At 37.6% G+C, this 27,677-nt stretch overlaps 1 protein-coding gene across 7 annotated transcripts in view; it reads right to left on the reverse strand.

The window, feature by feature from the left end:
- Nucleotides 1-3,665: 3,665 nt before the first annotated feature.
- The window catches only part of ZFP14 (ZFP14 zinc finger protein), a 54,273-nt gene continuing 30,261 nt past the window's right edge, over nucleotides 3,666-27,677 (reverse strand). For all 7 annotated transcript variants that reach the window (XM_082439439.1, XM_082439441.1, XM_082439438.1 and 4 more), the window contains one exon: nucleotides 3,666-9,006. In XM_082439439.1, the coding sequence (XP_082295565.1) occupies nucleotides 7,640-9,006 (1,367 nt within the window). In that variant the 3' untranslated portion in view covers nucleotides 3,666-7,639. The remainder of the gene's footprint in view (nucleotides 9,007-27,677) is intronic.

The following is a 27,677-nucleotide window of genomic DNA, read 5'->3' on the forward strand; positions in this document are numbered from 1 at the left end:
TTATATATGAAACCTGTTAAAGGACTAGCAGTAAAATTGTAAGAGTTCTTTCTCATCACAAGGAAAATATTTTTTTGTTTCTTTTATTTTGTATCTATATGAGATGATGGATGTTCACTAAACTTACCATGGTAATCATTTCATTATAGATGTAAGTCAGATCATTATGCTGTACACCTTAAACTTATCCAGTGTTGGGGCTTCCCTTGTGGCACAGTGGTTAAGAATCTGCCTGCCAATGCAGGGGACACAGGTTTGAGCCCTGGTCCAGGAAGATCCCACATGCCCTAGAGCAACTAAGCCCGTGTGCCACAACTACTGAGCCTGCGCTCTAGAGCCCACGAGCCACAACTACTGAGCCCACACGCTTAGAGCCCGTGCTTGGCAACAAGAGAATCTGCCACAATGAGAAGCTTGAGCACTGCAACGAAGAGTAGCGCCTGCTCGCCGCAACTAGAGAAAGACTGCACGCAGCAACGAAGACCCAACGCAGCCAAAAATGAATAAATAAATTTATTAAAATTTTAAAAAGTTGATAGGGAACTCATTTAGCTGGGGCGCATTCCTTGTAAGTAGGCTAAAGCTCAGTTATGCAGAAAGAGGAGCAGGTAGGGCTGCAGGCCTAAGATGGGGCTGACAAAATAGAGTTAGTGTGGTTCAGCCACACAATTTAATTTTCTGTTACATACAGGCTATCATTTAAACAACAGGACTAGTTAACAGTAGCAATTACTAGGACTAACTAAATTAAATGTGTAAGAAAATATAACTATTTTTATAAACTTTCTGTTCTCTGATTCAGCAATTTAACTCTATTTAATATTTAAATTATGTAGGCCATATTGTTGTGTAGTCTTTTTTTAAAAAGAGATTTTTTTTGATGTGGACCATTTTTAAAGTCTTTATTGAATTTGTTACAATATTGCTTCTGTTTTATGTTTTGGTATTTTGGTCGCGAGTCATGTAGGATCTTAGCTCCCCAACCAGAGATCGAACCTGTACTTCCTGCATTGGAAGGTGAAGTCTTAACCACTGGACCGCCAGGGAAGTCCCTGTTGTGTATTCTTTTTTTTTTTAAATATTTATTTTATTTTTGTTTATTTTCTTTTTGGCTGCATTGGGTCTTTGCTGCCACGCGTGGGCTTTTCTCTAGTTGCGGCGAGCGGGGGCTACTCTTCGTTGCTGTGCGCAGGCTTCTCACTGTGGTGGATTCTCTTGTTGCACAGCACGGGCTCTAGGCGCGCGGGCTTCAGTAGTTGTGGCTCACGGGCTCTAGAGCGCAGGCTCAGTAGTTGTGGTGCACGGGCTTAGTTGCTCTGCGCCATGTGGGATCTTCTCAGACCAGGGATCGAACCCGTGTCCCCTGCATTGGCAGGCAGATTCTTAACCACTGCGTCACCAGGGAAGCCCCTGTTGTGTATTCTTAAGATACATACAGGTAAGACTTTTTAAAAAAGAGAATGGAAATATAATAGGACCAATTAAACAGATGTTACCTATATAAAATAAACAATAACGTTTCTCTCCATCCCTTGGTATAGTAGGGTATTTTTACTCTTCTTTCCTTTTCCAATAATACTTCTTCTGAACTACCTGCACCCTTTAAGACATCGTGTTATTCTTGTATATTGGTAAAATAGAATATAGGTAAACATAAAATTCACTTTGACTTGCAGCTCTGCTATTAAGCCCACATTACAAAGATTCTCGTTGTCAGCCTAATGTGATGACATCAAGTTAAATACAAAGCATTTGAGCATTTGTGGGATATACATATAGAATTTTACTTACAGGCAACATGTCCTTAGACTTGTAATCTCTAGACCCATAGAATGTCCTGCCTGATAGGAGGGTCTTTGTTTGCTTGGGGGCTCTGGCCACCAGTCTAACAATGTGATTTATTTTATTTATTTATTTTTTTTTAATGTTTATTTATTTATTTATTTATTTATGGCTGTGTTGGGTCTTCGTTTCTGCACGAGGGCCCTCTCCAGTTGCGGCAAGCGGGGGCCACTCCTCTTCGCGGTGCACAGGCCTCTGTCGCGGCCTCTCTTGTTGCGGAGCACAGGCTCCAGACGCACAGACTCAGCAGTTGTGGCTCACGGGCCTAGTCGCTCTGCGGCATGTGGGATCCTCCCAGACCAGGGCTCGAACCCGTGTCCCCTGCATTGGCAGGCAGACTCTCAACCACTGCGCCACCAGGGAAGCCCCCAACAATGTGATTTATGATAGAGGTTTTGGGACACACCATATCAGTTCTAACCACTGGAAGAACTGGAGACTTGAAACTGCGATGCTCATACTTGAAAGGTGTGAGCTTGAACCTTCTGAAGGAGTTGAAGGCTAAAGATCAGTCTAACCTCATGGACAGAATGTGAGCACCAACAAAAAATCTGGAGACCACAGGCTTGGGCAAGCTTTCTTGTGCATATTGTCACAACTCATGGCCAAGAGGAGGTAATATCATCCTTGTGTTCAAGGAGAAGATGAGCAGAAGCTCCACATTTGGATCCCTCCCACACTTTGTCCTATGCATCCATCTCTCCCTTTAGCTGATTCTAATTTGTATCTTTTCACTGTAATAAAACTAATCATAACTGCACTACATTCCTGAGTTCAGTCAGTTGTTGTAGTGAACTACTCAACCTAAGAATGGTTATAGGAACCCCTGAATTTGTCAAGAAATCTGTATAATTCATCACATCAGATAATTAAAGGAGAAAAAACAGGTTCACACCAACAGATGATAAAATAGCTCCCAACAAAATCTAACAGGCATTAAGTAGAACAGGGACTGAATGAAACTACTTACATATAACAGACTATTTACTCTAAGTCAATAAGCATTACACTAAATGTTTAAATAGATATGTGATTTCCATTAAATTGGAAAAATGAGGGAAGTTATTCCCACTAGTATTCAACTTTATTCTGAAAACTCCGGCTACTGCAATAAGAAATAGAAATAAAATAAATAATAAAAAATATTGAGGGAACTTATTTCTATTTGCAGATGCATGGCAGAAAAAATAAAATATAAAAAAGAAAAAAGAATACAATTATTTGGTATGGCTTAAAATGAAAATTGTATCTAAACTTAATGTTAGCAAAACAATAAACACAATAATACAGTTAAAACACAAGCCACCTTGAGAGAAAATAAGTCCAACATTTATAAATGTGTAGTACCTGGAATTATCAATACCTGGATTATTTTAAGAATCCTAAAAAAATCAATGAGATAACCCAAAAAGAAAGAGAGAAAATGTGTGAATAAAAAAAGCACTAAGGGAAACATCATTGGCCAATAAACACATATGAAAAAATGTGCTCAATTCACTTGTAATCAGGGAAGTACAGACACTCATATTCAATAACTTAAGGGATTCAATATTGGTGCAATGATGGAGCAACAATCTAGCAATATGTGAAACACAGTATACACAGCACTTCTAGATATGCACCTTTGAGTCTCAACTCTTCAAAGAAATAAGAAAATGGCTTTCAGCGACTGTGAAGCTGGGGAGGTCCCGGCTAGGAGAAGGACATCGGATCTCATTATCCTCCCAGACTTTCGACCCTCCCCCAAAGCCCCTCAATAAAATGGCTTGACTCCAAAAAATAAAAATAAGAAAGAAAAAAAAAAGAAAACGCACAAAATGGTATTCAATATAGCATTTTTATTAAAATGAAAAATCATTTTGTCCTAATCACTGTTTAATAGAATATTTAAGCATGTTTAATACATACATTATCAAGCACCAGGCTGGAATCTTTTCCATTCTATAGAAAATCACTAGCCTTCCGTTCAAGCAGGAAGCTGCTTTCAGAGTATAATGTGAGCTGCAAAAGAAAAGTGCCCTTCCTCACCCCTTCCCAACACAATCACTCACCACGTCTGAAATGACATCCTTGAAGACATTCATTGTGGTTATGGTAGCATCTACCAAAGTGGTTCACATTCTAAAGGTGTTAAAAGGTATTTGGAGTGAGACGTGCACAATGAAGTAAATTTGAGATACACTATGTTAAATGAAAATTTCTTTAATACATCTTTCGACAAGCTGATAACGTGTACTTGGATTTCCCCCAGAAGTAGATACTTTATCCTTCGTTTCATTTACACTTTTTCCCAAGATACCTTTTTTCAAATATCATCAAGGACTAGTATTCCTTGAAACAAACTTGTGGAGAATGTTGGTTAAACACTGGTCTTCTGGAGATACTTTGTACTTGGGAAAGGCAAAACACTGGCCTATTAGTGAAGACTGATTTTGTAAGAAATTCTAAATATAACTATTTAGAATTATGAAGAATAGAATTTTCATAAGTGAAGCTGGTCTAGATTTTGCTCCTTATCTTCATCTAGTTTTGTATCAGATTATTTCACCTGTGTAAAATTAATTGGTAAAATCTTGTTAAGGATTATCTATTCTTAAGGTTTTTACCTACACAACTATCACAATTTTTCCTTCAACAGGAACTTCATACACAGACACATTTATTTGTTGGTCTGTGGGTTCTAGAGCACAGTCAATTGTGATAACATACTTAGAGAAGAAAATGTAATCCCTCTATATTTTTACACATATTGGAATATATATAGTACATACAGTGTTACCTTATAATTAAAAGGAAAATTTATTGATAATCTGTAATCACTTTTATCATCATTAATGCTGAATGTTTAATTTCATTTTCTTTTCCTTGATTAGACCTGCCAAGATACAGTCATTAACATTGGAAGTCTACTAGTGTCTAATCTCTTAATTTCTACTTTCAATTGTACTTTGCTTCTCTTGTGTTGGTTTTACTTTGTTCTGTTTCTTGTTTCTTGACATAAATGCTTATTCATTCCTTTAATACATTTATTTACGTGACAGGCCCAGCACTGATTGCTGCAGGTAAGTGAAGAAGATGAAGACTGGGTCCACAAACGAAGTTTCCTTAATGCATTCAGGGGCACACATTTCTCACTGAATAGAACTTTGGTTACATCTGACAAATTTAGATATGCAGGCATCTCATTAACAATCATTTCTTAAGTAGTGTATAATTTCAGCTTTGATTTTAAATATTTTATTATTTCAAATACATAAAAAAGTAAAAATGTTAGAACAATGAACCCTCCATAAACAGCCACTCTACTTCAGTAATTATCAACATTTTGCTAATCTACTTTCTAGCTCTTTGCCAATTTGCTACTTTCTTTTTCTTTTGCTGGAGTTATTTTAATGCAAATCTGAGTATCTTATTTCATATATATGTATCTCTAACACATAGGATGTTCTATCTTTTAATAACCACATTGACATTATCATCCCTAACAAAACTAATATTTCTAAAAATCATTTAATACTCAGTGCATGTCCACATTACTCCCAGTCTCCAAAATGTTGTTTTACATTTTGTTCAATCTGGGTCCAAATAATACCCACATATTGAATTTAGTTGATATGCCTCTTGTCTTTTTAAATCTGTTAACAGTGCCCTTCTTTTCTTTTTCATGCCACTCATTAGTTGAAGAAATCAGGTCATTTGTTTTGTAGAATTTTACACATTCTGGATCTGCTTGGCTGCTTCCTTGCGGTGCCATTTACTTTTTCATCTATTTCCCAAATTCTTGGCTTTAAAAATTTTTTTGATTTAAAGGTTTGATTCCTTCAGTTCATTATTTTGGCAATAAGACTTCATAGGTAGTGGTATGTACTTCCTAATTGCATTGTATCAGGAGGTGCCTATTGTCTGATAGTCCCACCTTTATAGAGGTTAAAATTGAATAAAGGGCTCAGAGGTGGTCAGCTTGATAAATCCAATATAACGTTCTCACTATAAACTTTTTCCCAAGTAGTTTTAATATCCACTGAAGATCATTTTCTGGACCCATTATTCCATTAGGAACTAGAAAATTTTTCTAATCCTATCAATTTTTCTGTATTTACTGGTGAGATTTCTTAAATTAAAAAAAATTTTAATTTGATGAGCTTTGGGTGACTCTGAAAGTTGATTCACATGGGAAAAGCAAAATAAATACTTATTTTTCCCTTTATTTATTGGTTTTCAGAATGATGAGTTGGTACCCAAGCATTTTCCGTAACAGCCATAACTGAGTAAACTATCAAACTGCTATTGGGGTCATGTGAAAAGACCCAACTCCCACTGGCTGAAGATGGGGCAATTTGAGCATCAAAAAGTATATTGACTGCAATGGAATGTTTTCTTTCTTTTATACAAGAGTATCATACACACACACACACAATTAAATTTCCAAGTGGTTAGTTCCTTTATGCCACCTTTTTGATAATTTCTAATTAATTGAATGGTGGTCAGAGATGAGGGATTATAAAACATTTACTCTTTGGAATTTATTATGGGAAAATAATTTCATATTTCTCTTTGATTCTTCTAATAGTTGTACTCTTAACAACCTCATATTCATGAAATTCATAAGGTTTCTTTTCAGCATGAAATTTTGGATGCAGCTCAAGTGATGAAGAACTTCTCACATTCAATATAACCTCCTAGATTTTATCCAGAATAAATTATCTTAAGTTTAGTAAGTGCTGAGCAGTGACAGGAGGCATTTCTACATTTATTACTTCTATAGGATATTCCTTTCATATGAATTCACTAATACTAATGATGTTAATAACAACTATAGGTAATATTTACAGAAAACATGCTTTGTGGCTGCTATTTTTCCAAGTATTAACTACTCACTCCTCACAACAATTCTATTACATGATGTAGCAGGCTGACTCTGAATTGGCCCCAGTAGTCCCTTCCTCCTGGTATTCATACTCTTGTGTAAGCCTGTTCCCTTGAGTGTAGGGTGGCCTAGTTCCTTGCTTCTAACCAAAAGAAGATAGCAAAGGCGATGAAATAATGTCATTTCAATGATTAGATTACACAAGATGATAGCTTCTTTGATGCTAGCAGCCTCTTGCTTCCTTGGCTTGCACACTCTGAAGAAGTAAGCAGCCACCTTGAAGAGGCCAATGTAGCAAGGAACTGAAGTCAGCCTTTAGCCAACAGCCAGCTAGAAACTGAGGACCTCAGCGCAACAGCCCTCAGTGAATTAATTTGGTCAACAACCACATGAGGTTGGAAGTGGATCCCTTCCCCAGCTGAGCCTTCTGGTGAGACTCAGCCATGGTTGAAATCTTGATTTTAGCCTTGTGAGAGGCCCTGAAGCAGAGGACCCAACTAAGTTATGCCTAGACTCCTGACCCACAGAAACTGAGATAATGTGTATTATTTTAAGCTACTAAGTTTGTGGTAATTTATTACACAGCAATAAATAACTAATATACATAAGTACTACTATCACCATTTTACAAGTGAGCAAAATGAGGCACAGAAATTTAAGTACTTTATCTAATAACACACTGGTAATAAAGGGGTGAAATGGCAATAATGATAGATAAGGCTAAAGATTTTCCTGCATTCATTATACTATTTCCTCATATAAATTTGCTGAAGATAAACAGTGTTTGAATGGTGGTGGAAGGTTTTAAAGCAACAATTTTTTCTGAAATATAAGCTTTTTAATGCTTAGTTATGAGCATGAAATAAATTTTCTCAAAAATGAATTTTCTGATGTTCTGTAACATAATGTACATTTGAAAGCCTTCTTGTATTAAATTCCATTATGAATTTTCTGATGTTGAGTAAGGTGTGAATGTTGTCTAAAGGCCTTCTTACATTCCTTACATTTGTAGGGTTTCTCACCAGTATGAATTCTCTGGTGTTGAGTAAGAAAAGAATAAAGTCTAAAAGCTTTACCACATTCCTTACATTCATAAGGTTTCTCTCCAGTATGAATACTCTGATGTTGAGTAAGCTGTGAGAGCAATCTAAAAGGCTTTCTACATTCCTTACATTCATAAGGTTTCTCACCAGTATGAATACTCTGATGTTGAGTAAGTTGTGAGAGTAGTCTAAAGGCCTTCCCACATTCTTCACATTCATAAGGTCTCTCACCAATATGAATGCTCTGATGGGAAATAAGTTGTGAGTAACTACTAAAGGTCTTCCAACATTCCATACATTCATAGGGTTTCTCACGAGTATGAATTCTCTGATGGCGAACAAGTTGTTGCCTTAATCTAAAAGTCTTCCCACATTCTTTACATTCATAGGGTTTCTCACCAGTATGAATACTCTGATGGACAGTAAGCTGTTGGCATATTCTAAAAGCCTTTCCACATTCCTTACATTCATAGGGTTTCTCCCCAAAATGAATTTTCTGATGTATTCTAAGGTCTGGACCACATACGAAGGCCTTCCCACATTCCTTACACTCATAGAGCTTCTCAGAAGTATGAAGTCTCTGATGTCGAGTAAGGTGTGTACACTGCCTAAAAGTCTTCCCACATGCCTTACATTCATAGGGCTTCTCACCAGTGTGAATTCTCTGATGTCGAGCAAGCTGCTGATGTACTCTAAAGGCCTTTCCACATTCCTTACATTCATAGGGCTTCTCACCAGTATGAAGTCTCTGATGTTGAGTAAGTTCTTGGAGGACTGTAAAGGCCTTCCCACATTCCTTACATTCATAGGGTTTCTCACCAGTATGAAGTTTGTGATGTCTAATAAGGTGTGCACGCTGTCTAAAGGCCTGCCCACATTCTTTACATTTGTAAGGTTTTTCACCAGTATGAATTCTCAGGTGTTGACTAAGTGTTGAGCGACGAATAAAGGTCTTCCTGCATTCCTTACATTCATATAACTTTTCTCCATTATGAATTCTCTGATACTCAGCAAGAAGATTATGCCTTTTGTAAGTGGACATTTTTTCAGAAGCAATTTTCACTTGCCCAAAATATCCCTCTTGTGGTTCCTTTTGCCCCTCAATCTTGCTTTTGCATTCCCAATCATTTCTAAAAATGGAGTCCTGAAGGCCATAGCTTTTAATTCTTTCCATTATCTCCCACTGGAATGAATATATTTCATAAATGTCCTTTTCTGGAGATAAAGTATTGGTCCTGTATCTGGACTCCAAGTCTGAAAGAAAACAAGAAAGCAAATACACGTTGTTTTCCGGTTCCAGAAGAAAGAAAACTATACAGAAATAAAAAGCACCTAAAATAATGCCTATTACTGAAACTGAGCAGGACCCTGTGGGGCTCCTGGGCACAGAAGCCTTTCTGTGTCCCCCATTTCTTTGTTTGCAGGGAACAGACTCCAGCCTCCATGACCTTCCCTGAGTTCCAAAGGGCAGATTTGAACAGCTGCTAATCAGGGAAGGGAGGGGATGCAGAAACAAGGAAGGAGCAGTCAAGAAACAACAGTACAGCCTTGCGGGGTGGGGGGGTCCTGGTTCCACCTCAAGGGATACACATAACAGTAACTTTGAGCTCTTCTGCAGAACTAAAACCCCTACCAAACGGAAGACGTTCCAGAGAGAAAGTCACAGTTTGATAACCTCGAGAAGCTCATCAGGAGACAACCTGAGGCCAGATTAAAGGAATACAGGCCCTGCACACACTCTGATCCTTATCAGCAACCCCACCCTTGAACCACTGCTATAAAACTCCTCACCAAATCCCCCTGGGTTGGGACACACAGTTTTTGAGGCACTAGCCTGCTGTGTCCCCCTTTGCCTGGCAAAGCAATAAAGCCATTCTTTTCTACTTCACCCAAAACTCCATCTCCGAGATTCAATTCGGCACTGGTGCACAAAGGCTGAATTTTCAGCATCATTACCAGTGAATGGATTAGACATCTCTAGAAGATAGGCATTCCTGCTACAATAACACATATGTGTACCTAAAAAAAACCTATCTTCTGTAAAATTACACACCAAAAATTACAGTTTATGGGGAAAACAGGGCTGGAGAAGAACACTCAAATCTATGCAATTTTATTGGCAGAGCACTAACAAATATAATAATTGATATCTCAAGAGATAACCTGAAAGGCAGCTCAACACAGCTGAAGGCTGCATCATGGATATTAAAATGCACACACAAAAAACTGAAAACACTGGATTTCAGGTGCTGAGACATTGTACATGAAAATAAAGCCCTGAGCCAGTGAGGCTACCATTAAGATGGAAATAGGATGAAGTGAAACCTGTCATCAGCTAGGAGACATGCAGGGTTGATGGTATCCATGTCTGGGGAGGGAGCCCTGAATGTAGGCATTTATTATTAATTTTCTTAATATAGAGGTGTAAGGGCTCTTAACAATAAAGTATCAAATTAAAGGCTTTTGCCTTTCCTGCTGAATGTTATAAATCTATTTCTACTATTCTGGCAGAATAGTACTATTCTACTATTCAACTAGGAAAATTACCTGTGAAACAACTAAGTTCCACATTATACTGGTATCATTCCCTACTTCATATCATTACTAAGCTAATTTGTATTACAGATTATTAACTGTATTATGGAACAGACTATATTCTCATTTATTTCAAAACAAGGCAAAGGAAACAGAGAATAAAGAAAGTTCAGGAATGGAGGTGAGGTTGGTGATTAGGGAAACAAGGTAAATCAGTGGAGGCCTGATTTAAGTGTGTGTAAGAATCACCTAAAGGTCTGTTAAAACTATACAGAGATATGTTTGACTGAAACAAGATCTACAGGACTAGTTCCTGCACGTTTTTGTTTTGTTCTTATTTATATCTGACAATAAATGACCGTTGCTGATCAATGTTTGAGTCTCTCTACTTAAACGTTTTCAATGATTTCTCTTTACAATTAGAATAAAATAGAAATACCTGAGCATGAATAATAAGGCTTCTGCTTATCAACTCCTCTCCCATTTACTATCTCTGTTCATGCCATAAAGGCCTCTTTTCAGCTCACAAAATGCACTGTTTAATGTTTAATGCAACTGTTGCCATTAAATAGGGCTCTTGACAGGTTGCTCCTTCTTTGAGAAATCCTCTGACTTTGCGTGGTTGACTTCTCTTCATCCTCAGATCTCTAATCAAAAATCACTTCTTCAGAAAAGATATTCCTGTTGATCCTATTTAAGTCTAGGCACTTTATGCTCTATCCCAGCAACGTGTTGCTCGTCTCTATAACATTTTTCTCAATTTTGGAATAATATATTTATTAATTTTCTCACTTGTTATTCTGTTAGTCTCTTACCCCTAAGTTTTCCCAGTGGCAGAAACGATTCTAAGTTCACTTACTATTGAATAAGCAACCCCAAATTCACAATAGATGTTACTCATTTAATTCCCACAATTATGTAATCACTAACAAATATGTACATCTGTCTCTAATCTTTTTTTAAAATTTTATTTCTGGCTGAGTTGGGTCTTCGTTGCTGCGTGCAGGCTTTCTCTAGTTGCAGTGAGCAGGGGCTACTCTTTGTTGTGGTGCGTGGGCTTCTCATTGCAGTGGCTTCTTTTGCTGCGGAGCACAGGCTCTAGGCATGCAGGCTTCAGTAGTTGGGTCACGCGGGCTTCAGGAGTTGTGGCATGCAGGCATCAGTAATTGTGGCATGTGGGCTCAGTAGTTGTGGCTCGTGGGCTGTAGAGTGCAGGCTCAGTAGTTGTGGTGCATGGGCCTAGCTGCTCCACAGCATGTGGGATCTTCCCAGACCAGGACTCAAACCAGTGTCCCCTGCACTGGCAGGTGGATTCTTAACCGCTGCACCACCAGGGAGGCCCTGCCTTTAATCTTTTATACTGTACTACAATGACTTGCTTATCTCCACCGGAGTTCATACGATTACTACATCAGTGCTACATTTACTCAAACACTTGCTCCTCCATATCTTCCCTAGGTGCTCCTCTCCAATCCCACATAGCCGCAGCAACTTTCATACTTCCCAGAGAACGATCTCAAATATTTTTCAATCATGCTAATATGGACAGGCTTATTAAATCCTGAGCAAAAAGGCATGTGTAGATATTGAGTACAGCAGAATGGCTGTCAACTATGGAATGGGATTTGGTATCACCTGAGTGCAAGAGAGTAAAAATAAAGGCTATGTTAGGTGTGAGCGTGAAGACAGTGACCCAGATGGGGGACTTGAGTGAAGAATATCTAAATGCAAATGAAGTAAGAAAAGAGATGGGAGGACATGGGATAGGAGAGATAGGAAAGTATTTTTCTGCGACTACAGTATAAATGTATAAAACTGTTGAAATGACTCAAATCATAGCCTAATCACTGTGAAACAAAATGAGAAATAAAATCATAAAACCAAGAGACATCTTCACTTCCAAATTTTAAAACTATTTACTAAATTTTAAAAATTGAAGAATTTCTAGAATATTGAAAACACCACATTATCAAGAATCTATGAAATACAGCTACAGATCTTAGAAGAAAATTCATCAATACATTTAAATACTTAGAGCAATAGAAATGAAAGAAAAAAATATATGAGTATTCCACTCAAAAATTAAGAACAACAAAATATACTGAGGAACCCAGGAGAGACTAAATTAAAATAAATGCAGAACTTCATTAATTAGATAACAGAAAAATAATGAAATTAATATGCAAGTGAAAAACCCAGGTTGCTTGAAAAAAATTAAATGAAAATATATTAACCATCTGCTAAGATAATAAGAAAAAACAGGAGGGACTTCCCTGGTGGCACAGCGGTTAAGAATCCGCCTGCCAATGCAGGGGACACAGGTTCGATCCCTGGTCCGGGAAGATCCCACATGCCATGGAGCAACTAAGCCCATGCACTGCAACTACTGAGCCTGCGCTCTGGAGCCCACGAGCCACAACTACTGAGTCTGCGCGCCTAGAGCCTGTGCTCTGCAACAAGAGAAGCCACCGCAATGAGAAGCCCATGCACCGCAATGAAGAGTAGCCCCCGCTCGCCACAACTAGAGAAAGCCCACGCACAGCTACAAAGACCCAACGCAGCCAAAAATAATAAATTAAAAAAAATTTTTTTTAAAGAAAAAAAAAAGGAAAGCATTCAAACAAAATAAAAAATAGCAACTAGGTATCAGAGCACATCTTGCAAGCAGAAGCACTGACTACCTTTGTTCTGGACTATCATTTTGAGAATGTTTGTATAACAAATACCCTTGGAAGGTAGAAATACTCTCTGTAAATCAACATACAGGTTTGCTAACTGTTCAATATATTAAAGGTAGTATCTCCCTCAAAGCAAAGGTCATGCGTGTGTATTGCCCATTATGAAAGATTTGGGTTCTCTAAACTCCAGGTCCTCTCCCATAAGGCAGCTCACTGAATGTTCAGTTATCTACCTGGACCATCCGTATCACCCCCATGGAACTTGTGGGCAAAGAGGAACAAGGCAAATATGTTGATGTTCATGCTGCTTGTTGTGCTTTGAGCAATAAAATCCTTTGCCTTTGGCTTAGGAGTCTTGTGTCTTCTGCCAGCAACCATGACACTGCTGTAGGCTACTTGTTAGCTTGCAAGTAGGGTAAAATTTCAGACCCTTTACACTTCTTGACACTAACAAATTATTAATAAAACAGAATATTTTGAAAATCGTAAGGAACTACTATGGCAATAAACGGTAATTTTCTAAGAAAATACAGAGAAAGTAGTCAAAGACCTTCTCCAAAAACTATCTTGAAGATTATCAAAACTTTAGAAAGCATGTAGCCCAATATTTAAAGTAGCCCAGCATGTTAAAAAAAAGAAAAAAATTCCAAGTTATTTAACAATTTTTATTTATTTTATTTTTGGCTGCGTTGGGACTTCGTTGTTGCACATGGGCTTTCTCTAGTTGCAGCAAGCAGTGGCTACTCTTCATTGCAGCGTGCAGCCTTCTCATTGTTCTTGTTGCGGAGCATGGCCTCTAGGCGCTCAGGCTTCAGTAGTTGTGGCTCGCAGGCTCAGTAGTTGTGGCTCACAGGCTCTAGAGCACAGGCTTAGTAGTTGTGGTGCATGGGCTTAGTTGCTCCGTGGCATGTGGGATCTTCCTGGACCAGGGATCGAACCCGTGTCCCCTACAGCGGCAGGTGGATTCTTAACCACTGTGCCACCAGGGAAGCCCCCTAAATTATTTTTAAGTGAGTTTAAAAATGAAATCTAAACCTAGTAAAGGAAAGCTATATGCCAATATCACTTATAAAAATTCATTCCAAAACTCATAGCACACTAAAAGAAAATATATCATAACTAACTGTGGCTTACCCTGAGAATGGAAGGGCAGTTCAACATTAGTGAATCTACTAAAAAATTTATAATATTAATTATTCTTTTTTAAAATTTATTTTTATTTTTTTGGCCACACGGCATGTGGAATCTTAGTTACCTGACCAGGGATTGAACCCATGCCCCCTGCATTGGAAGCATGGAGTCTTAACCACTGGACTGTCAAGGAAATCCCTATAATATTAATTATTCTATTAAAATGATACACTTATTTCTAAAGACACTGAAAAGCCATCTGACATTAACTCAGCACTCATTATTTATAAAAAAGCACTCAAACTAAAAGGAATATACAGTTACTTCCTTAACATGATAAAAAATATATTTCTTAGCCCAAAAGCTAGATTTAACCTAGTGAAGAAACACTGGGAGCATGAGAAGACTTAGGAACTGTTCTAAAAATTGATTGTGGTGGTAGTTACATAACTATATACATTTATTAAAATGCCTAAAACTGGATACTAAAAAGAGTGAATTTTAATGTATGTCAATTATATATTCATCAATAAACTGAACTTTTTAAAGTATTTTAAAAATGTAAACACAAAAAAGATGTAGATTCCCACTAACTTATAAAAATAATGCAATCCTCAGGGAGTATGTGGAAATTTTCTGTACCTTCCATTCAATTTTGCTGTGAACGGAGACTGTCTATGAATGAAGTCAATTTCAAAAATATGAGTGTGAAGTGTCTTGTCCCTCTAACTCACCTATGTTCTACTTCTTTTTTCTGGTTCTGAAATATTTAATTATGAACTCTAAAAGTCATTTTTCTTTTTGCCCAAACTCTGTTCCAAAAATTAATTTGTAATGGCTTTCTTTAGTCACCAGATTATCACCTAGAATGGAAAAAGCCTGTAGGTCAGAGATATAAGTGGCCTAATGCAATGCAATAATGCTACAGTGATTTGAATTAAGGATCAACACTACACTTTAAATCCATTTGTGTAAATGGCTTTTAAGTATATGGTTTATTATTTTTTTTAATTTTTTATTAATTATTGATTTTTGGCTGCCTTGGGTCTTCATTGCTGTGAACAGGCATCCTCTAGTTGTGGCGAGCGGGGGCTACTCTTTGTTGCGGTGTGCGGGTTCCTCATTGTGGTGGCTTCTCTTATTGTGGACCACGGGCTCTAGGCGTGTTGGCTTCAGCAGTTGTGGCATGTGGGCTCAGTAGTTGTGGCTCATGGGCTTTAGAGTGCAGGCTCAGTAGTTGTGGTGCACAGGCTTAGTTGCCCCGCGGCATGTGGGATCTTCCTGGACCAGGGCTCGAACCTGTGTCCCCTGCATTGACAGGTAAATTCTAAACCACTGAGCCATCAGGGAAGCCCTTAAGTATATGTTTTAAAAGGATTAGCGAAATATTTTTGTTTGGGGCTTTCTACACAAATATATAGGTACCACTGATAAACTGGGGTAGCTGACGCCCTAAATCCAGGTCAACCTCCACGAGATTACACTACGCAGTCCCTATTTATTAGGTAACACGAGCAGACCCCAAAACATGGAAAGTCTGGAAGATGTCTCAGCAGGGCAACCAAAGAGATCAGGATATGACTCCACCTGAGCTGCAAAATTCTGAGACCTCCTGGACGAAGTGCTCCTCCTGCTTTGGAGAAAGCAGCTTTCAGAGAAATCAGCACCATGTGGTTCCTTCCTGAGAGATCCCAAAAGCATAAGGGGGGTGGCCATAAGGTGGCTTGCAGTTTTAACTGATACTCTGTGATTCTGAATCCCAGTGGAAAATTCTACTCAACAAGCGGAAGAAGAAAATAATTTATTCTCCTCTAGAACTAGAAAGTTAGTCTTTTATCAGAATAACATGCCAGTCAAATGATTGATTTCTTTCTTATAATGGTCCTTAGAAATGCAATCTTGCTGTAAGATCCAACAGATGCATTTTATGCAAACAGAGAGGTAGAATGAAATTAATGCAATCCAAATTAAAAATACCAATGAATTTTTTTTTCTAGAATTAGACATGTTAATTCAAAAATCCATATGGAGAAATAACCAAGAATTTTTTAAAAACTGGAAAAGAAGAGTAATAAGAAGGGAATACCCCAAAGGTTAGTAGAGGCACACTAAAAAGCTCCAGTAATTATAGAGGGACTTCCCTGGTGGTCCAGTGGTAAACAATCCACTTTCCAATGCAGGGGATGCGGGTTTGATCCCTGGTCAGGGAATTAAGATACCACATGCCACGGGGCAACTAAGACTGTGCACCACAACTACTGAGCTCGTGCATCTCAACTAGAGAGCCCGTGTGTCACTAACTACAGAGCCCACACGCTCTGGAGCCTGCGCGCCACAACTACAGAGCCCACGTGCCCTGCAGCCTGCGCACCACAACTAGAGAGAAGCCCAAGTGCCACAACAAAGAGCCTGCGTGCCACCAAAAAAAGATCCCGCATGCCTCAATGAAGATCCTGTGTGCCTGCAACTAAGACCCGACGCAACCAAAATAAATAAAATACAATACATATTTAAATAAATAAATAACTAAATAAAATAATATTGACACTGATGACAAAAAACTGCATTAAAATATTAAAACAATTTCAGGTTAAACATATTGTTGAGAAGTAAGAAGAACTACAATCCTGCAGCCTGTGAAACAAAAACCACAGTTACAGAAAGATAGACAAGATGAAAAGGCAGAGGGCTATGTACCAGATGAAGGAACAAGATAAAACCCCAGAAAAAAACTAAATGAAGTGGAGATAGGCAACTTTCCAGAAAAAGAATTCAGAATAATGATAGTGAAGATGATCCAGGACCTTGGAAAAAGAATGGAGGCAAAGATTGAGAAGATACAAGAAATGTTTAACAAAGATCTAGAAGAATTAAAGAACAAACAAACAGAGACGAACAATATAATAATTGTAATGAAAAATACACTAGAAGGAATCAATAGCAGAATAACTGAGGCAGAAGAACAGATAAGTGACCTGGAAGACAGAATGGTAGAATTCACTGCTGTGGAACAGAATAAAGAAAAAAGAATGAAAAGAAATGAAGACAGCCTAAGAGACCTCTGGGACAACATTAAATGCAACAACATTCGCATTATAGGGGTCCCAGAACGACAAGAGAGAGAGAGAAAGGACCAGAGAAAATAATTGAAGAGATTATAGTTGAAAACTTCCCCAACATGGGAAAGGAAATAGCCACCCAAGTCCAGGAAGCGCAGAGAGTCCCATACAGGGTAAACCCAAGGAGAAACATGCCAAGACACATAGTAATCAAATTGGCAAAAATTAAAGACAAAGAAAAATTATTGAAAGCAGCAAGGGAAAAACGACAAATAACATACAAGGGAACTCCCATAAGGTTAACAGCTGATTTCTCAGCAGAAACTCTACAAGCCAGAAGGGAGTGGCATGATATACTTAAAGTAATGAAAGGGAAGAAACTACAACCAAGATTACTCTACCCGGCAAGGATCTCATTCAGATTCGATGGAGAAATCAAAAGCTTTACAGACAAGCAAAAGCTAAGAGAATTCAGCACCACCAAACCAGCTCTACAACAAATACTAAAGGAACTTCTCTAAGTGGGAAACACAAGAGAAGAAAAGGACCTACAAAAACAAACCCAAAACAATTAAGAAAATGGTCATAGGAAATACATATCAATAATTACCTTAAATGTGAATGGATTAAATGCTCCAACCAAAAGACACAGGCTTGCTGAATGGATACAAAAACAAGACTTATATATATGCTGTCTACAAGAGACCCACTTCAGACCTAGGGACACAAACAGACTGAAAGTGAGAGGATGGAAAAAGATATTCCATGCAAATGGAAATCAAAAGAAAGCTACAGTAGCAATACTCATACCAGATAAAACAGACTTTAAAATAAAGAATGTTACAAGAGACAAGGAAGGACACTACATAATGATCAAGGGATCAATCCAAGAAGAAGATATAACAATTATAAATATATATGCACCCAACACAGGAGCACCTCAATACATAAGGAAACTGCTAACAGCTGTTAAAAAGAGGAAATTGACAGTAACACAGTAATACTGGGGGAGCTTAACACCTCACTTACACCAACGGACAGATCATCCAAACAGAAAATTAATAAGGAAACACAAGTTTTAAATGACACAATAGACCAGATAGATTTAATTGATATTTATAGGACATTCCATCCAAAAACAGCAGATTACACTTTCTTCTAAAGTGTGCACGGAACATTCTCCAGGATAGATCACATCTTGGGTCACAAATCAAGCCTCAGGAAATTTAAGAAAATTGAAATCATATCAAGCATCTTTTCTGACCACAATGCTATGAGATTAGAAATGAATTACAGGGAAAAAAAATGTAAAAAAACCCAAACACATGGAGGCTAAACAATACGTTACTAAATAATCAAGAGATCACTGAAGAAATCAAACAGGAAATAAAAAAATACCTAGAGACAAATGATAATGAAAACAGGACGATCCAAAACCTATGGGATGTGGCAAAAGCAGTTCTAAGAGGGAAGTTTATAGCTATACAAGCCTACCTCAAGAAACAAGAAAAATCTCAAATAAACAATCTAACCTTACACAAAAAGGAACTAGAGAAAGAAGAACAAACAAAACTCAAAGTTAGCAGAAGGAAAGAAATCATAAAGATCAGAGCAGAAATAAATGAAATAGAAACAAAGAAAACAATAGCAAGGATCAATAAAACTAAAAGCTGGTTCTTAAAAGAAAAAGAAAAAAAGCTGGTTCTTTGAGAAAATAAAGAAAATTGATAAACCATTAGCCAGACTCATCAAGAAAAAAAGGAAGAGGACTCAAATCAATAAAATTCGAAATGAAAAAGGAGAAGTTACAACAGACACCGCAGAAATACAAAGCATCCTAAGAGACTACTACAAGCAACTCTGTGCCAATAAAATGAACAACATGGAAGAAATGGACAAATTCTTAGAAAGGTATAACCTTCCAAGACTGAACCAGGAAGAAACAGAAAATATGAACAGATCAATCACAAGGAATGAAATTGAAACTGTGATTAAAAATCTTCTAACAAACAAAAGGCCAGGACCAGATGGCTTCACAGGTGAATTCTATCAAACATTTAGAGAAGAGCTAACACCCATCCTTCTGAAACTCTTCCAGAAAAGTGCAGAGGAAGGAACACTCCCAAACTCATTCTATGAGGCCACCATCACCCTGATACCAAAACCAGACAAAGATACCACAAAAAAAGAAAATTACAGACCAATATCACTGATGAATATAGATGCAAAAATCCTCAACAAAATACTAGCAAACAGAATCCAACAACACGTTAAAAGGATCATACACCATGATCAAGTGAGATTTATCCCAGGGATGCAAGAATTCTTCAATATATGCAAATCAATCAATGTGATACACCATATTAAGAAATTGAAGAATGAAAACCATATGATCATCTCAACAGATGCAGAAAATGCTTTTGACAAAATTCAACACCATTTATGATAAAAACTCTCCAGAAAGTGGGTATAGAGGGAACCTACCTCAACATAATAAAGGCCATAGATGACAAACCCACAGCAAACATCATTCTCCATGGGGAAAAACTGAAAGCATTTCCTCTAAGATCAGGAACAAGACAAAGATGTCCACTCTCACCACTATTATTCAACATAGTTTTGGAAGTCCTAGCCACGGCAATCAGAAAAGAAAAAGAAATAAAAGGAATATAAATTGGAAAAGACGAAGTAAAACTGTCACTGTTTGCAGATGCCATGATACTATACATAGAGAATTCTACAGATGCCACCAGAAAACTACTAGAGCTAATCAATGAATCTCGTAAAGTTGCAGAATACAAAATTAATGCACAGAAATCTCTTGCATTCCTATACACTAATGATGAAAAATCTGAAAGAGAAATTAAGGATACACTCCCATTTACCACTGCAACAAAAAGAATAAAATACCTAGAAATAAACCTACCGAGGGAAACAAAAGAACTGTATGCAGAAAACTATAAGACACTGATGGAAGAAATTAAAGATGATACCAACAGATGGAGAGATATACCATGTTCTTAGACTGGAAGAATCAATATTGTGAAAATGACTATACTACCCAAAGCAATCTACAGATTGAAAGCAAGCCCTATCAAATTACCAATGGCATTTTTTATGGAACGAGAAAAAAAATTTTTTTAAATTTGTATGGAGACAGAAAAGACCCCGAATAGCCAAAGCAGTCTTGAGGGAAAAAAACGGAGCTGGAGGAATCAGACTCTCTGACTTCAGACTATACTACAAAGCTACAGTAATCAAAACAATATGGTACTGGCACAAAAACAGAAATACAGATCAATGGAACAAGATAGAAAGCCCAGAGATAAACCCACGCACCTATGGTCAACTAATCTATGACAAAGGAGGCAAGCATATACAAAGGAGGCAAGGATATACAATGCAGAAAAGACAGTCTCTTCAATAAGTGGTGCTGGGAAAACTGGACAGCTACATGTAAAAGAATGAAATTAGAACACTCCCTAACACCATACACAAAAACAAACTCAAAATGGATTATAGACCTAACTGTAAGACCGGACACTATAAAACTCTCAGAGGAAAACATAGGAAGAACACTCTTTGACATAAATCACCACAAGATTTTTTTTGATCCACCTCCCAGAGTAATGGAAATAAAAACAAAAATAAACAAATGGGACCTAATGAAACTTAAAAGCTTTTGCACAGCAAAGGAAATCATAAACAAGACAAAAAGACAGCCCTCAAAATGGGAGAAAATATTTGCAAATGAATCAATGGACAAAGGATTAATCTCCAAAATATATAAACAGCTCATGCAGCTCAATAGTAAAAAACCAAACAACCCAATCCAAAAATGGGCAGAAGACCTAAATAGACATTTCTCCAAAGAAGACATACAGATGGCCAAGAGGCACATGAAAAGCTGCTCAACATCACTAATTATTACAGAAATGCAAATCAAAACTACAATGAGGTATCACCTCACACCAGTTGGAATGGGCATCATCAGAAAATCTACAAACAAGAAATGCTGGAGAGGGTGTGGAGAAAAGGGAACCCTCTTGCACTGTTGGTGGGAATGTAAATTGATACAGCCACTATGGAGAACAGTATGGAGGTTCCTTAAAAAACTAAAAATAGAATTACCATATGACCCAGCAATCTCACTACTGGGCATATACCCAGAGAAAACCATAATTCAAAAAGACACATGCACCCCAATGTTCATTGAAGCACTATTTACAAGAGCCAGGTCATGGAAGCAACCTAAATGCCCATCAACAGACGAATGGATAAAGATGTGGTACATATATACAATGGAATATTACTCAGCCATAAAAAGGAACGAAATTGGGTCATTTGTAGAGACATTGATGGATCTAGAGACTGTCATACAGAGTGAAGTAAATCAGAAAGAGAAAAACAAATACCGCATGTTAACACATATATGTGGAACCTAGAAAAATGGTACAGATGAACTGGTTTGCAGGGCAGAAATTGAGACACAGATGTAGAGAACAAACGTTTGGACACCAAGGGGGGAAGTGGCGGGGGGGTGGGGGTGGTGGTGTGATGAATTGGGAGATTGGGATTGACATGTATACACTGATGTGTATTAAATGGATGACTAATAAGAACCGGCTGTATAAAAAAAATAAAATTAAATTCAAAAATTCAAAAAAAAACGATAAAAAATATTGTTGATAACAATATTATGCACTTAAATAAAGTAAATTAGGAGATATGTAAATTTCATTAGGCCCCATCAGCCTTTTTTGAGGAATTCAATAAAGAATAAATTAAGAAAAGCAAGAGAGACCTGGAGAGAAGAAAAAACAAAACTAAGTCATAACAATTGGTATGAGTATTGAACCTTTTTAAGTCTATGACTAATATTAACAAAATGTGTTAATAATGTGAGAATTAGGGTTACAGAACATAATTTACATGTTATTTGCTCTAAAATATAGAAATACTATAAGAAGAGGTGGGAAAGAGACTTCTGTTTCTGGCTATGACAGAGAAGCTAGTTTTAGACTAACCCACCCAAGACAACTGAAATGGTTAATTAAAATAATTGTTTGATGATAATAATTAAAAACCAAAGCAGCCAGGACTAGACAGCCAACGTCCTGGAGAGAAAGCAAATATGTTGAATTAAGCCAACACTCTGCATGGAATTTCCCCTGAGGTATTTGCTGACTCTCAAACTGAGCATCAATCACGGCAATGAAGTTAAGCAGAAAGTAACTTCTAAAAGGCTAAAGGTCCAAGTAGAGATTTTGGCAGTCTCAAAGTGCTGGGGAGACAGAAATTAGAGTCCAGATCCCCCTAAAGAGGAAGTTTCCTAATAATCATCCCAGACTTTCAGCTAAGACCCCAGAAGAGCTACAAACAGGCAGTAAACAGACTATTCTTAAATGGATGAAGTTGATCAGCCCATGCTCTGTATGCTTACCAGAGGCAAATTAAATCATCTCTGAAGAAAGACAACATATTGTTCAGAAACAGTATCATTCAGAGCCTCTAAAAATTTTCAAACACAATGTCCAGTATTCGACTATAAATAATCAGGTATAAAAGACTGGAGAAAAATGACTAAAAAACCAAGGGGTTAAGCAGACAACAGAAACAGACCCAAGCTATTCCAAAACTGTGATTAATATTCCAAGAAAACAGGGACTTCCCTGGTGGCGCAGTGGCTAAGACTCCACGCTCCCAATGCAGGGGGCCCAGGTTCAATCCCCAGTCAGGAAACTATATCCTACATGCATGCTGCAACTAAGAGTTCGCAGGCCACAACTGAGGAGCCCACGTGCCACAACTAATGAGCTGGTGAGCCGCAACTAAGGAGCCCATGTGCCACAACTAAGGAGCTGGGGCGCCACAAGTAAGGAGACCTAGAGCCACAACTAAGGAGCCCTGGAGCTGCAACTAAGGAGCCCGCCTGCCACAACTAAGGAGCCCACATGCTGCAACTAAGGAGCCCACGAGCCACAACTAAGGAGCCCGCCTGCCACAACTAAGGCCCCACACAACCAAATAAATATTTTTCAAAAATTCCAAGAAAACAGATATAAGATGGAGAATTTAACCAGAAGTGGAATTCATTAAAAATATCCAAATAGAATTTTTATAACTTAAAAATACAATAACTAAAATTAAATATTTAACAGATAGCTTTATGGGAATTCCCTGGCAGTCCAGTGGTTAGGACTCCATGCTTTCACTGCCAAGGGCGCAGGTTCAATCCCTGGTTGCGGAACTAAGATCCTGCAAGCCGCACAGAGCAGCCAAAAAAATAAATAAAAATTTTTTAAAAATCCCTTTGCCTAACCACAGAGCCTAAAGATTAAAAAAAAAATTTAACAGATAGCTTTAACAGCAGATTAGACTTAGTAGAAATACTAAAGGAAGTTCTTCAGGAACAGAGAAAATGATTCTAAACAGAAGGATTACAATGCAGAAAAGAAAAAAGACCACTGTAAAAGGTATGTGTGTAGGTAAATCTAAATCAATACTGATAACATTATATAAATTAATACTCTGTGAGGATTTAAATGTATATAGAATTAAGATACATGACAACAATGGTACAAAAAGTAGAGGATACATAAAAGGAATTTAAGTGTTCTTAATATCTCTACAATATTGGGAAAGATATAAAGGAACTAATTTAAGGTACAATGTAGTAAGTGAAGAATGCATGTGTTAATCTCTAGGGCAACTAGGAAAAATAGAAGTATGTATAACTAACACACTCAAGAGGCAAAAGCTAAAATAAAAATACTTGATTAATCAAAAAATAGGCAGGAGACGGAAAAAAGGAAGAAAGAACATGTTGAACAAACAGAAAACACTAGGAAGACAGTAGATTTAAACCCAAATATATAAGAAAATTACTTAAATGTAGATGTATAAAATACACCAATTAAAAGATAAAGATGCTCCTTATCTACATAGGGGGGAGGAGGCTGTGTGAGGAGTCCAATCCGGGTAAAGAGGACATCCACTTGTGGGGGGAGCCTTGTACAGGTTGTTGGGGAGTTCCAGTGAGAAAAGGAGAGGATCCAGACAGAGGAGCAGCCCAGCATCTTCTGGGCAAACCCACCATGAATCTAATATCTGTCATTCCACCAGTACCATTCAAATTAAAACCACTATCAGGGACTTCCCCAGTGGCACAGTGGTTAAGGATCTGCCTGCCAATGCAGGGGACACAGGTTTGAGCCCTGGTCCAGGAAGATCCCACATGCCATGGAGCAACTAAGCCCATGGGCCACAACTACTGAGCCTGCACTCTAGAGCCCACAAGCCACGTCTACTGAGCCTGCGTGCCACAACTACTGAAGCCCCCGCACCTGGAGCCCGTGCTCCACAACAGGAGAAGCCGCCACAATGAGAAGCCCGTGCACCGCAACAAGGAGTAGCCCCCACTCGCCGCAACTGGAGAAAGCCCACGTGCAACAAGACCCAACGCAGCCATAAATAAATAAATAAATAAATAAATAAATAAATAAACGAATGAATGAATGAATGAATAAATAAATTTTTTTAAAAAACCACTACCATATTCCACTGGAACAAATGAAATAGCCTCCTAATTGGTCTTCCTACTATCCATCTTGCCCCCATTCGATCTATTCTCCATAGAGTGATAATTATAAAACAAATCAGCTCATGTCATTCCCCTGCTCAGAAATCTCCAATGACTTTCTATCACACTTAAAAGTCACATGCCAGGAGTTCCCTGGTGGCCTAAGGGTTAGGATTTCAGGCTTTCACTGCTGTGGCCCGGGTTCAATCCCTGGTTGGGGAACTGAGATCCGGCAAGCGGTGCAGCAGGGCAAAAAATAAAAATAAAGTCACATGCCTTCCCCTATGACATACATACTTCTACGTGATTTAGCCCTTGCCTGACTTTCTGCCTTCATCTTGTTATTCTACTTTTCACTTACCTTTTGAATAATCATCCTGGTCTTCTTGCTGTTCCTCAAACATCAAAGCCTTTGTTCCTCCGACCCAAGACCTCTGCATTTACTGTTCCATTAGGACTGCTCTTGCTTCTTGCTTTAGATATTCATATGGTTTGAGCTCTTTTTTCATGTCTCCACTCGAATATAACCTCCACAAAAAGCCCCAACCACCCTAAAACAAACCTGTCTACACCTGCCAATTTCTATCCCTTGTTCTTCTCACTTTTCTTAATAACACTTGTCACTATATAATACTGTTTATTCATTTACTTGTTTACTTAATGTCCCTTCTCCTATTAAAATGTAAACAACAAGACTGCTGGGAACTACCACTCTTGCTCACAATTGTCCTACTGGTGTCTAGGACAGTGCTTGGTTCAGACTGGGCACACAAGTATTTGCCGAATAAATGAATGAACATATTTTTAGGCAAGCAAATATATATATACTAGTTAGACTGGAAAGAAACTGGATCCCATATAGATATTGCTATGGACCAAATTGTGGCCCCCCAAAATTATACATTTAAGCCCTGACACCCAATGTGACTGTATTTGGAGAAAGTGCTTTTAGGAGGCAATTAAGGTTAAATGAAGTAGTAAGGGTGGAGTCCTAATTCACAGGACTGGTGGGTAGAATAGGATAGGATAGGACTGGTGGTCTTACAGGAGGAAGAGAGAGATTGTGCTCTCTCTCTTCACCATGTGAGGACAGTGTGAGAACAGAGTCATCTGCAAGCCAGGAAGAGAGCCCTCGTCAGGCCCCAAGATGCTAATCTCAGACTTCTAGCCACCAGAATTATGAGAAAATACATTTCTGTTGTCTAAGTCACTCAGTCCATGGTATTTTGTTATGGCAGCCTGAGCTGCCTAATACAGATTTAGATATAGATGAATTGTAGTCATTGATCAAGAAAAAAGAGTAGCTCCTCTCTTTGTCAAATCTTTTACCTATCACCCCCAACAGGACATTTTTTATTTACTTTTATTTTGAAATAACTGTAGATTCACAGGAGGTTGCAAAGAAATGTACAGGAAACTCTCATGCAGGCTTCACCCAGCCCCTTTCAATGTTAACATCTTACAAACTATAGTACAATATTCAAACCAAGAAATTACCCTTGGTATAATCCATAGGGCTTACTTAGATTTCACCAGTTATACATGCCATCACGTATGTGTATGTATATAGTTCTATGCAATTTTATCACATGTGTAGCCTTGCATAACCACTACCACAATGAACATACTCAACTATATCATAACCACAAGACTCCCTTGTGTTATTCCTTTATAGCCCAACCATCTCCTCCCCTCCCTACGTTCCTAACCCCTGGCAACCACTAATCCATTTCCCATCTCTATAATTTTATTATTTCATAAATATTAGACAATTAGAGTCATACAGTATATAACCTTTTGTGATTGGTTTTTCTCACTCTGCATAATTTCCTTGAGGTTCATCCAAGTCGTTGTGTGCATTAATAATGTATTCCTTTTTGTTGGTGAGCATTATTCCATGGTATGGATGTACCATTTACCCATTTTTTAATTGGGTTGTTCATCATAGTGTTGAGTTGTAGTGTAGAGACTGGATACTGGTCCTCTGTTTTACTACTATTTTCTCTCAGTCTGTGACTCACCTATTCATTTTTTTATTAGTATATTTTGATAAGACAAAGTTTTTAATTTGGATAAATTGTGACTTATCAATTTTTAATTTTTATGGTTATTGCTTTCTCCTAAGAAACCTTTGCCTACTATCAAGTCATTCCCTATGTTTTCCTCTAAAAGCTTTATATTTCTCATATATAAAATGTATACTTAGTTCTTAAATTTTCATTTTATTTTTTATACTTAGCTTTTATATTTGGTTTTTAAGATTTTTTAATGTTTAGTTTTTATATTTATGTTTAAAATACATCTCAAATTAATTTTGGAATGAGACAGAGTCCAAGGTTTTTTTCCAGCTATTCCAGCATCAGTTGTTGAAAAGACTTTCCTTTCTCCACTAGAATGCTTTGATGCCTTTGTCAATAAATAAATGACCCTTTAAGTGCATGTGAGGTCTACATATAGGGTCTCTGTTCTGTTTGTTGATCCTTAGCCAATACCATAATGTCTTGATTATTAGAGTTTTATAATATATCTTGAAGTATCTTGAAGTCATGTAGTCTAAGTTCTATAATATGTTCTTCCTTTTTCAAGACTGTTTTAGACATGCTAAGTCCACTGCTTTTCCATATAAATTTTAGAATCAGCTTGTTAATGTCTACAAAAAAAAAAAAAAAAAAAGGTTCCTAGGATTATGACTGGAATTGTGTTGAATCTATACAATTGACATTTTTACAATACCGAGTCCCCATCCCCAAAATGGTATCTTTCTATTCATTAGGTCTTCTTTTATTTCTCTTAGCAATGTTCCATCATTTTTATTATAGAGGTTTTACACATTTTGTCAAATTTATTCCTTAGTATTTTGTTTTTTTGACACTACTGTAAATTGACTTAATTGACTTTAATTTTTCTTAATTGACTTTAATTTTCTAATTTTTTTCACTC

The sequence above is a fragment of the Balaenoptera physalus genome (assembly GCF_965194825.1).
Source record: "Balaenoptera physalus genome assembly, chromosome: 19".
Classification (NCBI taxonomy): domain Eukaryota; kingdom Metazoa; phylum Chordata; class Mammalia; order Artiodactyla; family Balaenopteridae; genus Balaenoptera; species Balaenoptera physalus.